We start from the raw sequence: 13,713 nt of genomic DNA, 5'->3' as shown, positions 1-13,713 counted from the left end.
ATCTAGGTGAAGACGGGATCAGGGTATTGAACTTGATGATCAACCATGAGCAGGCTCAAAAGGCCGAATGATCTAGTCCTGCTCCTATTTTCAATGTATGTTTCTACATATGGTCAATTTTGACAAAGAAAGGGCAGCACGGTAGCATAGTGGTTAGCACAATTGCTTCACAGCTCCAGGGTCCCAGGTTCGATTCCCGGCTTGGGTCACTGTCTGCGCGGAGTCTACACCTCCCCATGTATGCATGGGTTTCCTCCGGGTGCTCTGGTTTCCTCCCACAGTCCAAAAATGTGCAGGTTAGGTGGATTGGCCAAGCTAAATTGCCCTTAGTGTCCAAAATTGCCCTGAGAGTTGGGTGGGGTTTGGGTTATGGGGATAGGGTGGGGGTGTGGGCTTGGGTAGGGTGCTCTTTCCAAGAACCGGTGCAGACTCGATGGGCCGAATGGCCTCCTTCTGCACTGTAAATTCTATGAGGTCCCAGGTTCGATCCCGGCTCTGGGTCACTGTCCGTGTGGAGATTGCACATTCTCCCCGTGTTGGCGTGAATTTCGCCCCCACAACCCAAAATATGTGTAGGGTAGGTTGATTGGCCACGCTAACTTGCCCCTTAATTGGAAAAAATTAACTGGGTACTCTAAATTTACATAAAAAAAGAAAAAAAACTTTGACAAAGAAAAATGTGAGCTCCCTTCTCCACAGATGCTGTCAGACCTGCTGAGATTGTCCAGTATTTTCTGCTTTTGTTTCAGATTCCTGCACCTGCAGTAATTTGCTTTTATAATACTGTGTGCATGCTGGAAATCTGAAATACAAACAGAAATATGCTGGAAAAGCTCAGCGGTCCTGGCACCATCTGTGGCAAGGGAAACAGAGTCAAAGCTTCCAGTACAATGTGACTCTTCATTAGAATACCTTCTGAACAAGAGTACTACTGGATCCGAAACATTGACGTTGTTTCTCTCTCCACAGATGGTGACAGACCTGCTGAGAGTTTTCAGCATTTTTTGTTTTTAATTCCAGGAATTAAAGATCAATCTCCAGGCCACTGCTGTGTGCAATCCTAGTGAAAATCATCGGGGGCATTAAAAGCTATTATTTTTTTAAAAATTAGCTTTGTACATTTTGCTTCACCAGATATAAAAATATTGAAAATAGGGGGGTAAATGGCTGTTTTGCTGACAGTTAAGCGTCATCCGATTGGGTAATGAGTCTTTTTGCTTTCCAATTGGAGTAGGAAGGCAGTGCTTCACAAGGGTGGATGTATTGGCCCAGTAATGGCTGGAGCGTGTGAGCAACTGATGCGAGAAAACCTCCAGGCGTACATTTTCTCACAGTTGGCAACCCTATACATCCTCCACAGATGCTGCCTGACCTGGATATTGCCAGCATTTTTGTTTTTATTTTGGGTCTAGAAGTTTTTGGACAGCAGAGCCCAGAGTGGTGTTGGGCACCAAGGAATAGCGAAAGGGGAAAAAAGTTATTTTTTTTCTTAATAGACGGAAAATAAAACAATTAACTGGTTACCTCACTTGAAAATCCAGTCAGGTTGAAGCATTTAATTTAATACTATATACAAAATAAGTTATACTATAATTTATACAGCTCCTTCACAACCTCTCAACATCTCAGTTTCATTTATAGCCAATTGAATACTTTTTGAAGTGTATTCACTGTTGCAAATGAGGAAACACGGGGGGTCAGTTTGTACATATAGCACTTTTAATGTAGCAAATCATCCCAAGGTACTTTATAGAACGAGAATAATTTAATAAAACTTGACTTTGAATCATGGTTAGCACTGTTGCTTCATAGTGCCAGGTTTCCAGGTTCGATTCCCCGTGTTCTCCCCGTGTCTGCGTGGGTTTCCTCCAGGTGCTCTGGTTTCCTCCCACAAGTCCTGAAAGACGGCTTGTTAGGTGAATTGGATATTCTGAATTCCCACTCTGTGTACGGAGTGTGGCGACTCGGGGATTTTCACAGTAACTTCATTGCAGTGTTAATGTAAGCCTACTTGTGACACTAATAAAGATTATTATTACAGAAGGACTCTGGTGGCAGCCTTCCGTCCTGTAAGATGATTGTGCGTCTATGCCCCTGGGTACTCATGACCGTTGCACAGTGTAAGGTCTGGAGTGCGTTGTGTATACAAGAAACCTGCTTTATATATTTTTGCAGTTCATTGTTTGTGTTTTTATCATTTAATTGATTCCAATTCAGGAGTTATTGATTTAAGAAATTGGAGATAGATTGAGCCATACTCCACTCTGCTTTCCCATTCAATATTATAGCTGATTGATCATCCCTAATGGATAGCCACAGATGATACAAATGTTCACTCAGAACTCATTTTTTTGTGTTTGATGTGCCTGTCCCTTTAAACCCTCCCTTGCCCATTGACAGCTGCCAGTTCCTGCTCTACAGCCCCCGCCTCCCTTATTCTCTGATTGGTTGAGTCCGGACACACCCGCCCCTTCCTCCCCTCCCTATTGGAGGTTTATATTTGACAGGCGTTGGAATGGGACTATCTGAATGGTCCGTTCACCTGTCAATCACAAACAAATTGTTACTTCCTGCCATGCGGTTACACAAGGCTCTGTGATACCTGAAAGCAGAAGGTGAGTTCTGTATAGGGGGCATTGAAATCTGGGAGTCATAAATAAACTTGTCAAACTGACTAGCAGTTGGAAATAAAATTAAACGCCGAAGTTCCAAGGCAGCAGGAGTTGTGGGTGTGAGAGCAGGAATGAATGTATTTCTTCCTGTGTGACCTGCCTGAGCTCTGTCCACTGTCCCAGGAAGACTTTATGCAACAATTCACTGCTAATTTATCTCTTTGCCGTGCCCCATTTGCTTATGTGACCACAACAACTGCATTTAGCTGTGCTTCTGTGCCAGCACTCATTCCCCCTTGAGTCCGAAGGTCATGGGGTTGTATGGCTCCAAATACATTTCAGTTCAAGGCTTGGGAGTGTGTTTCTGCTTTTTGAGTGTAATCAGGATATTGGGTGTAAATTATGCTGCTTTGATGTAGTGAACCTTATGGTTAATATTTAATAAACCCATGTATGCATAATTGTAAATTTCTATGAACCAATGCAATCAGTTGGTGTAGTAGAATGACAGACAGTTTGTATATTTACCCATCCGCACGTGCCCTTGAGAAGGTGGTGGTGAGCTGCTGCCTTGAACTGTTGCAGCTCATATGGCATGGGTGCACCCACAGTGCTGTTGGGGAGGGAGCTCCAGGATTTTTGTCCCGGTGGCCATGAAGGAACGGCGATATGTTTCCAAGTCAGAATGGTGTGTGACTTAGAAGGGAGTTTGGAGGTGGTAGCGTTCCCATGCATCTGCTGCCCTTGTCCTCCACTGTGGTAGAGCTTGTGGATTTGACAGTCCAAGTAGTCTTGGTGAGTTATTGCAAATCATCTTGTCGGTCAGTGATGGGCAACCTGCGGCCCAGGGTCCACCTGCGACCTGGGGTCCACATGCAGCCCACCTGGTTTCTGAGAGCAACCCATGCGGCATTTTGTTGACTTGCCCACACGTGGGGTTGCTGCATTCTGCTGATTTCCGTCTGTAATTCTTTTTCCTACTGGTGTGTCTGAAGTGATTCGGGCATAAAGCAAGAACAAGTGAGATGCCTGCCGATTGCCCACAACGTAGACTGTGAGAGCCTTGCGCTCCCTCTGTGTCCAAAGTGTAAATATTTATTTTGCTTTGACCATTTGAAGTTGATGGTTCTGCTATTATATGAATAATTAAACATTTTCCATAAGTTTTTTTATGACATTTTTGAATCTTATTCATGAGGTCATGGTTAGTCAACGGCCCTGATTTCAATCTTGTGGCCCACTGAGATGAAGGCAGGCCACTCATGCGGCCCACTCACTCGTCTAGGCTGCCCATCACCGTTGTGGATGGTACACGCAGCTGCTGCTATGAATTGGGGCATGGTGGACAGAGTGAGTATTTAAAGTGGTGGATAGGGTGCCGATCAAGTGCCAAACGTTTTGCGTATTGGGAGTGCGCACCCAGGCAAGTGCAGAGTATTTCATCACTTGCGACGTGTAGATGCTGGACAGGCTTTGGGGCATCAGAAGGTGAGGTTCCACTCCACAGAATCCCCAGCCTCTGACCTGCTCTTGTATCTACAATATTATTTACGTGGCTGTTCCATTTCAGTTCCTGGTCAATTTTACCCCCCCCCCCCCCCCCCCTTTCAGGATATTGATCACAGGAAATTCAGTGACAGTAATGCCATTGAATGTCGAAGGAAAATGTTTGGAGATGGTCATTGCCTGGCACTTGTGTTATGTGAATGATCCTTGCCATTTATCAGCCCAAGCTTCAATGTTGCCCAGATCTTGCTGCATGCGAGCATGACTGCTCCAGTATCTGAGGAGTTACCAATGGTGCTGAAAACTAATCAATCAGCACTGCTTAATCCCCACTTATGACCTGTCTGATGAAGGGAGGTCGTTGAGCAGCTCAAGATGATTCATAAACTCTGCAGTGATGCCCTGGAACTGAGATGATTGACTTCCAACAAACTCAACCATCCCCTTTGTGCTTGGTATGACACCGACCAATGGAAAGCTTTCGTCCTGTTTACCATTGACTTTGCTAGGGCTCCTAAATGCCACACTTGGTCAAAGGTAGGGCAGCACGGTAGCACAGTGGGTAGCACTGTTGATTCACAGCGCCAGTGCCCCAAGTTCGATTCCCCGCTGGGTCACTGTCTGTGCGGAGTCTGCACGTTCTCCCCGTGTCTGCGTGGGTTTCCTCCGGGTGCTCCGGTTTCCTCCCACAAGTCCCGAAAGACGTGCTGTAAGGTGAATTGGACATTCTGAATTCTCCCTCTGTGTACCCGAACAGGTGCCGGAGCATAACGACTAGGGGATTTTCACAGCAACTTAATTTCAGTGTTAATATAAGCCTACTTGTGACAAAGATTAAAATGTCTCCTTTATGTCCAGAATAGTTACACTCTTGTCTCTGCAATTCAGCTCCTTTGACCGTATTTGGTCTAAAACGTTGTCAATGACTGTGTTATTTTGATGATGACTTCCAGGAGACTGATCGGGCAATAATATTGGCTGGATTGGATTTGTTCTATTTTTATTTTAGCAGGACACGCATCTGGGCAGCACTGTAGCTTCACAGCGCCAGGGTCCCAGGTTCGATTCTCCGCTGTGTCACTGTCTGCGCGGAGGCTGCACGTTTCCCCCTCCCCGTGTCTGCGTGGGTTTCCTCCCGGGTGCTCCGGTTTCCTCCCACAGTCCAAAGACGTGCAGGTTAGGTGGATTGGTCATGATAAATTGCCCTTAGTGATCAAAAAAGGTTAAGAGGGGTTATTGGGTTACAGGGATAGGGTGAAAGTGAGGGTTTAAGTGGGTCTGTGCAGACTCGATGGGCCGAATGGCCTCCTTCTACACTCTATGTTCTATGTTCACCTGGGTAATTTTCTATGTTGTCTGACAGATGCTAGTGTTGTAGCTTTAGCAAAATGGGCTTATTCAATTTTTTCTGTGATAAGTGTCAAATCGATCGGTCACCTGTGAGTAACCTGACTTTCAAACCTTGAAATTGGTTCAGTGCGTGTTATATTTTCTAGGTATACACCTGGTAATATTGTTGTACTTTTGTTTAAATGAAAAACCTTTCAATGTCTAGTGGTTGTTCTGACCTCCATGTGAAGAGACTCCTTGATGGGACACAATTAGTGGAAACTGGCCATCCTCATTATTTCGAACTGGTTTTTATATTAGCTTTATAGTTTGCAGAAATTGGGGTAACTTGTGTTTAAAATTTCTCTGCCTTGTGAACTGATTCAGCCAATTTCACCTAATGTTGTGTTGATGAAATGAGTGATACCCTTTGCCCGTGATCTAAGCGGAGACTCCCAGCTCCCCTACCCAGGGTGTGCTGCTGTGCCAGGGGCGTCGTTCCTTTTGAGGTAACCTTAAACCGAGGCCTTTGTCGTCTTCTCTTTTCAGGTCGATGTCTAAGGTCCAACAACACTATTTCAAAGAGCAGAGGAGTCCCTGCCTATCCCTGTCTCTATATCAGCTGCACTAAAACAGGTTACCAGCTCAGCATCACGTTGCTGTGTGATAGCTTAACTGCTCCATTTACTACAGTACTGTCGATGGCCGTGTTACAGAAGTAGTTCTTTGGCTGTCGAGTGCATTTTGGCATCCGAAGGTTGTGAAAGATGCCGTATAAATTCAAAATTCTCATTTGGAATTAATGGTTGCACGAAGTGTGGCCTCCTTCTTCTGTGCTGAGACTATTCTATAATTCTCTATCTAAATAATTATGCTACTGGCAGACTCCTTGTGACATGGCCCACAACAAGCTGGAGAAACACCTTGAAGCTTGACAGGAAGTGTAAGAAATTAAAAATATCAAACATTATAATAACTGCCCAAAGTTGAAACCAGCGGAGAATACTCTGTGTGGGATGATTTATTTTCATTAAGAACAACTGAAATTCATTCAGTCACCATCCAGTCTTGCCTCACCTAGTAGTATTTGCTTGAGTTGGTGTAAATAGGAGGCGTTTTGCTGATAATGTAGAAGTTAGTGATTATGGAAGTGTGCGCTGACCTGTACATATAAATCTGACTTTCAGAGTCGATTTTTTAAAAATCCTGGGTGTCTGTATTAAGGATCGACTTCCGAGTTGGCAAAGAATAAATCATAACCAAACATGCACCCGGACCTATCTCCGCATTTGCATTCGAAGGAATGCAACATTATCATTGAGCGTCTCCAACAGTGTCATCGAGAAGTAAGTATGAATTAAAATGGAGCACTTTCCTTTCTGAAATGTTGTTTTGTGTATTTTAGTGAATTCCTTGGCACCATTGCTGATTCCCTTTTTTTTGGGAAAGTTAATTCCAGGCATTTTACTGTTGCTAATTTAGTTTTTCTAGTGATCACACAGACGTTCTGTGTGGTGGCACTTGCAGTGTAACGTTGGGATAATTGGACAGACATCTTTTGCTTGACCAAGTGAAGTAAAGTAGCACAGTTGATTTATTCACGAGACATTGGTTCCTTGGGAAACGATTGTGTTGTTGTTGGCTGATTCAGAAATGACCGTGTACTGAAACTGCAGCCTGACCCTGGACTTCCATGGGCAACAGTGTTAGAAAATCGGGATCCCGGGCGTCAATTAACCCTTTAGCTCCTTGTTCTCCAGTTCCAAATTGATTGATTCAAAGTGATTTATCCTTATTGGTACAGTGGTTGTATTTTAGGGATAGCGTACAAACGCCACACGGACAGTCACACAAGGCCGGTATTGAACCCGTGTCCCTGGCGCTGTGAGGCAGAAGTGCTAACCACTGTGCTGCACAGACTCCCTCTATCTTTCTGTGCCTCTTGTGTTTTATTTCCCTGTTCCCACAGAGCAGGCTGTGTGCTTTTACACTGGATGATTTCTGCTAAAGCGATTCCTTTATACCTCCCTAGACCAATAAATCATTGGGTCAACAAATGCTTAAATCATCATTTCCCATCTTGTAACCTGTCAACTATCCTTAGCCAGCGTATAATTGTAACAGGAATAAAAATAAATGTTTTTTTTTTGTGCTCGATTATTTTATTTATTGTGTTAATAAATAGTTGTTTGGTGTGCAGAATTCGAGTATTGCTGAAAACAGAGGCTTGCAAGATGAAACAACAATTTATTCTGTGTGAAATGTGTGCCAATTAGTTGGCAAGTGGACTCTGATTGGCATGGTGAATGCAGCAGAGAACAATTAACTATTGACCACCAAGCTTTTTGTTTCAAATTCAAACCAGGCTTATCGACTGATTGGCCAAGGCATTGCCATTGGTGATGAGCCAGGGAATGGCTGTTTCCCAAGCTTATATTCATTTGTAAAAGGTGTAATATGTGGACATCTCCTTCTGTCTACAAAGGGCAGGGCACTGTCTGTGTATACATGCGGCTTCCAGTGTGGTGATATGCATCACTGTAAATACACAAAGGGTTAATGTAGGTACACTGCAACTAGGTAAACACTAGAGGGAGCACCAGAGACATCATGACACACAGACGTTCAACCAATAGGTCAGTAAGATAGGACACGACCAATGGGCAGTAAAGACACACCCAGACGTGACACTACCACAAGGGGGCTACCCATATAAAAGGACATGGCACACATGCTCTTTCTCTTTCCATGGGCGACACTCGGAGAGACGGGGGCAGATCAGAGTATCGCACCCACCGCATGGATTGGAGCAGACTGGTTAGTTAGATTGAGTTACTATAGTAAGATCAGCAGTAGAGTTGAACCCATGTAGGTGAATTGTTAACTGTTCAATAAATGTGTTCAACCTATCTCCAAGTCTGAACCTTCCTTTGTCGGAGTATACATCAAGGAAGCAGCTTATGCTACGTGAAGAAGCATAACACAACATGGTACCAGTTAGGTAACTGACCTGTTGAATCCCTATAGTTCAACTCAACAAATCCGTGACTGCCAGCAACAGCACCCAGGCAAGATGTTCGAGATTCCGGTTCCATAGCAGCTCAGGTACCATGACAATCTCAGTGCAAACTGGCGTGCATTCAGGCAGAGATTCGAGATCTACCTGATAGCGTCTGACCTCGATGGCGTGGCGGATGCAGAGAAATTAAAGCTTCTGCTGACCATTGCGGGTGCAAGAGCAGCAGAAATCTTCAGGACCTTCAAGTACATGTGGCTACCAGCTGTGAGCCTGACAATTTTAAATTGGTTTTCAGTGTAATTCTTAGCACCATGTTGGAAACTTGAGTTTTTACAAGCATGGGCTGGTTGGGAACGGTCTATAGTTTACCCGTTGCGAGCAGCCAAAGGGCTGCACTGTTTGATGCGATCTTCCAGTCTTTGGATGCGATCTGCCAGTCTTTGGGACGTACGTTGCACATACCTACATACATCACACTGGCACTGAAATTCATACACCGCATTACACAATTGTATGATGGGCAGAATGTCTTTTGGCTTGGCGGTGGCATACTGTTAGCGGAGAAATACCACTTGCGTTGCATTGTAACAGTGTGAAATGGCCAGCTTCACCTGTTGCTCAAACATTTGAGAGACCTTGCCTTTCCATTACACCTTGGGGAGCAGCCATTCCCTGGTTTGATCCCCAATTGATCGACATGCCTGGCTTGAACTTGAAACAAAAAAAAACTTGGCGGTCAACAGTTAATTGTCCTCTGCCGCATTCACTGTGACAACGCCGTTACCAATCTGAGCCCACTCGCCAACTAATCAGCACTCTTCTCATGCTGTATAAATTATTGTTCCTTTACTGTTGCAGGCGAAATGTCTTTTTGTTTCAGCGATGTTATATCAGCGGTGTGCTGAAAAGACACTTGGCCAAATTGATTTTATATTTTTACTCTGCTGGTTATTTTTGTTTTTATTTTAGAGACATCATATCTCTGCTTAAAAAGACATCCTGTGACAGTTGAGGTCCTGTTCAGAATTTTACTTCTTTTTAAGATGTGGGTGCCATTGGCAAGTCTAGCATTTATTGTCTTTGAGAAGGTGGTGGTGAACTGCCTTCTTGAACCACTTCACTCCATTTGACATGTGGAGATAGTTGGTACAAATGAGTAGCTTGTTAGGCCATCTCCGAGGGGCATTTAAGAGTCAAACATATTGTTGAGGGTGAAAGAGCATTTGGAACATGTTGATAATCAGCTGGGGGATCCTTCCACCACTTCTTCTCTCACTATTCCCCAAAGGGTAACAAGGAGCGGAGTTGTGAAGGTGCAGTGAAAAAGAAAAAGAAATTGCAGTGGGTCTGTCGTCACATGTAGACCAGACTGGGTAAGGATAGCAGATCCCTTACCCTAAAAGGGTATTGGTGAACCAGATACGGTTTTCCAATCATCAGTGATAGATACATGTGCCATTACTAGGACTAGCTTCTAATTTTCAAAGTATTAATCAGCTGACATGGTGGGATTTGAATTTGTGTCCTCAGAAGATTTAGCCTGGGCCTCTAGATTACCGCTCCATTGAGATCACCACTATGGTTCTGTCTCCACTGGAACTGAACCTAAAGCCTGTCGAAGACCATGTCTCTGCTGATGTGCAATGGCATATCCACGTTAAAAGATGTCCTGTCCTCCGTGTCAACCTAGAGGAAACCAACCCTCTTTTCCCTCCCACACACACACACACGAGCCCTGCGGTGATCAGAGAGAAGTAACGGGGACAGCATCATGAGATCTGGAAGTCCCTAGCGTTGGACCGGCACATAGGTGGTGGAGTTTGATTCAGTTGTCTCGCTCTTGTTCAGACGGTTGTTTATAGCACACCCGGGTGCTCTCATTCAGCAATGGAGTATCCATGACCAGCTGGGGGGGGGGAGAATTCCAAAGATCCACAACCTTTTTTAAAAAAATGAAAACTTTTCTCCTCCTCGCAGTCCTCCGACACTGACCCCGTGTTTTAGATTTTCTGACCAGCGGGAAATGGAAACAATCTCCCAGCGTGTACCCTGTCGAGCCCCTTGAGAATCTTGGATGTTTCGATGAAATCACCTCTCTATACCCCAGAGAATAGGGACCCGGGTTGCTCAGCCTCTTATCGGAGCACAAACCCCTCGACCCAGGGACCTATACGGTGAACTTTTGCTTTTTTAATTCGTTCTTGAGACATGGGCGCCATTGGCTGTGCCAGCATTTATTGCCCATCCGTAATTGCCCTTGAGGAGGCAGTTAAGAGTCACCCACATTGCTGTGGGTGTGGAGTCGCATGTAGGACAGATTTCCTTCTCTAAAGGATGTTAGTGAACCAGATGGGTTTTATGACAATCGGCAAAGGTTTCATGGTCATTATTAGACTTCCATATTTTTATTGAATTGAAATTTCACCATCTGCCGTGGCGGGATTTGAACCTGGGTCCCCAGAGCATTACTCTGGGTCTCTGGTTAACTAGTCCGGTGACGATACCACTGTGCCGCCATCTCCCTTTTCTATCACCTCCCATGCAATGTGGAGACTAAAACGGCACGTAGTATCCCAGATGCGATATCACCAAAACTCTCTACATTTGCAGCAAGACTTCTTAATTACTGTCCTCCCAAACCCCCTTGCAGTAAAGGCCAATATGCCATTTGCCTTCCTAATTGCTGGCTGTACTTAATAATAATCTTTATTAGTGTCATAAGTAGGCTTACGTTTACACTGCAATGAAGTTGCTGTGAAAATCCCCAAGTCACCACATTCCGGCGCCTGTTCGGGTACACTGAGGGAGAATTCAGAACGTCCAATTCACCTAACAAGCATGTCTTTCGGGATTTGTTGGAGGAAACCGGAGCACCCAGAGGAAACCCACGCAGACACTGGGAGACTCCTCACAGACAGTGACCCAAGCTGGGAATTAAACCAGGGTCCTGGCACTGAGGAACAGTGCTAACCACTGTGCTGCCAGATGCATGCTAGCTTTCTGCACTTCTCGTATGAGCATGCTCGAGTCTCTAAAAATCTTAAATTTCCCACCTTCTTAGAAAGAAATGCAGCTTTTCAATTCTTACAATCAAAGTGAATAACTTTGCCCTTCCCTGCATTATACTCTTATTTCGTTTCTTAAAATATAAATTTTAGAGTATCCAATTTTTTTTTCGAATGGAGGGGCAACTTAGCATGACCAATCCAGCTGCCCTGCACATCATCTTGGGTTGTAGGAGTGAGACCCACACAGACATGGGGAGAATGTGCAAACTCCACACGGACAGTGACCCGGAGCCTCCCACAGTCCAAAGGAATGTGCAGGTTAGGTGGATTGGCCATGATCAATGCGTGTGAATATGGGGATAGAGAGGGGCAGCGGGCCTGGGTAGGGCGCTCTTTCGGAGGGTCGGTGCAGACTCGATGGGCCGAACGGCCTCCTTCTGCACTGCAGGGATTCTACAGATCTCGTTCAAAAGCATCCACTTAGATTTTGAGCCCCATTTTTAACATTGTCAATATCCTGTGACAGGTCATGTGGTGGCATTGACTGCAGTAATCCGGAAAAGTTAATTTGCTTGTCACCGCTTGCTAGTGTGACCAATGCTGTAACTGGCTGCGTATCTTCTCACTTTGTCAACAGCACACGTTCCTGAAGTTTCTGGGAAAATGTAATGATCTTGATCGAGAGATGAGACGTTGCTTAGAAATGGAGGTAAGGTGGTCTTAAAAGTTGTAGGTTTTGCTGTTTGGTTGTTGTTGGCACCACTTTGGTTTCCCCCCCCCCCTTCCAACACAGTAGCCCTCTTTCAGGCACCCCTGGAAAGAAATGTTATTCCTGCTTCTGCCTTGCCCCATGGTCTGTAGATGGAAAGCTCCCTCTCTTGACAGCACCTGCAAACTGCAACTTTGCTTGTTTGCCTATACATTTATGTACTTTATTACAAACCTATATCAAAACAGGTTACACCCCAGGAAACATACTTTTGTTTGCCTATATTATACGGTGGGCGTATCTGTTGTTTTGTCTGCCCTGCCGTCTCGCAGAGCGCTGTTGTTCAGCCGCATCCATTGGGGCGTCCCATACTGCAGGAAACGAGTGGAGGAGGTGGCGAGCTCCAAACAGCAATAGATGCAGTGGAGTTCGGACTGATTTCTGACCGCTACGAGGTCCCTTTTTAAACTGGCCCTTGAACTGAGTGGTTTGCTGGGCCATTTGGATAAAGAGTCACATGTAGGCCAGACCAGGTAAGAACTGGCTGACAATTTCCCTTGCAGCAAATCAGATGGATTTTCCCCGGGTCTCTGAATTATTAGTCCAGTGACTACGCCACCACCCCTGCATGAGTATCTCGGTTACTGGATCCATCCCGTTTACCCTGTTTAAACCTCCTAAAGTTTGCTCTTGTTTCCCCCCTTGTCCAACAGTTGAAAACTAAGAGAGCTAAAAGCAGGGAACACGCAGACAGGATGCAACGCCGATTGAATTCTTCATCCGAGTAACCTCCTCTACCAGGCAGTGCACCCAGACTCACCGGGGCTGTGAGCCTATCTCTCAAACCTGGCTGAGGCAGTCTGGACATTTACAAAACTCGATGCCAGTTTTTTTTTTTTTGCTCTTTGCATTTCTTCATGGGTGAATATTTTCTAATGTTCAATATTTATACTCTGGTTTGCCATCTGTTAAATGGATTGTTACCAAACCCGTGATGTTTTAAACCCCTGCATGTTTTGTTCTGCTCCGATGGAATGTGTTCTCTTAAGCCAGAAGTGGGTTCTGGAAACCAGACTGAACCACAGCTTGGTCATGGAGCATTCTTATACCGACACCTGCTGGCCATTCAGTGTGTTGCAGTGGAATTGAGATCTTGAAATTTGATACTGAAATTTGAGTAACTCTGCGCTGATGGTGATCATCATGGTTGGCTGAAGATTTGACAGTTTTAAAAGGGAACAGTTTTGGAGATTTCAACAAGAATAAAATTCGCCTTTTATTTTTTATTTTAAACAAAAATCTATTTTGCAAACTAGACCAGTGCAATATTTACACCACAGTATGGAGATTGTAGGAACAGCAAGTGGCCATTCAGTCCCTGAAGGTTGTATCCAAAAACTGTCTAATTTCTGTCCCTTACTGCCCCTGCTTAACAAAAATCATCTCATAGTTAATTTTAATTCTCAAATGAACTCCTGTCTGAACAGTAAGGGAGAATGAGCAGTGATAATAGATTTCCAATAGTAAGAT

General features: G+C 44.7%; 1 protein-coding gene across 1 annotated transcript; it reads left to right on the top strand.

The window, feature by feature from the left end:
* Positions 1–2,542: 2,542 nt before the first annotated feature.
* cmc2 (C-x(9)-C motif containing 2) lies at positions 2,543–13,481 on the top strand. The gene is made up of 4 exons (XM_038806262.1): positions 2,543–2,615; positions 6,635–6,793; positions 12,112–12,183; positions 12,897–13,481. Exons 2-4 carry the CDS (start codon positions 6,713–6,715, stop codon positions 12,969–12,971), a joined length of 228 nt encoding a protein of 75 aa, XP_038662190.1. The 5' UTR covers positions 2,543–2,615; positions 6,635–6,712; the 3' UTR covers positions 12,972–13,481.
* The last annotated feature ends 232 nt before the right edge of the window (positions 13,482–13,713 follow it).

Source organism: Scyliorhinus canicula, chromosome 9 (genome assembly GCF_902713615.1).
Source record: "Scyliorhinus canicula chromosome 9, sScyCan1.1, whole genome shotgun sequence".
Classification (NCBI taxonomy): domain Eukaryota; kingdom Metazoa; phylum Chordata; class Chondrichthyes; order Carcharhiniformes; family Scyliorhinidae; genus Scyliorhinus; species Scyliorhinus canicula.
This window is presented reverse-complemented; position numbering and strand designations above follow the sequence as displayed.

Coding starts and splice junctions, on each gene's coding strand:
- cmc2 (XM_038806262.1), top strand. CDS start 6,713: ATGCACCCGGACCTATCTCCGCATTTGCATTCGAAGGAATGCAACATT. Junction 6,794..12,111: donor TCCAACAGTGTCATCGAGAA/GTAAGTATGAAT, acceptor CTTTGTCAACAG/CACACGTTCCTGAAGTTTCT. Junction 12,184..12,896: donor GACGTTGCTTAGAAATGGAG/GTAAGGTGGTCT, acceptor CTTGTCCAACAG/TTGAAAACTAAGAGAGCTAA.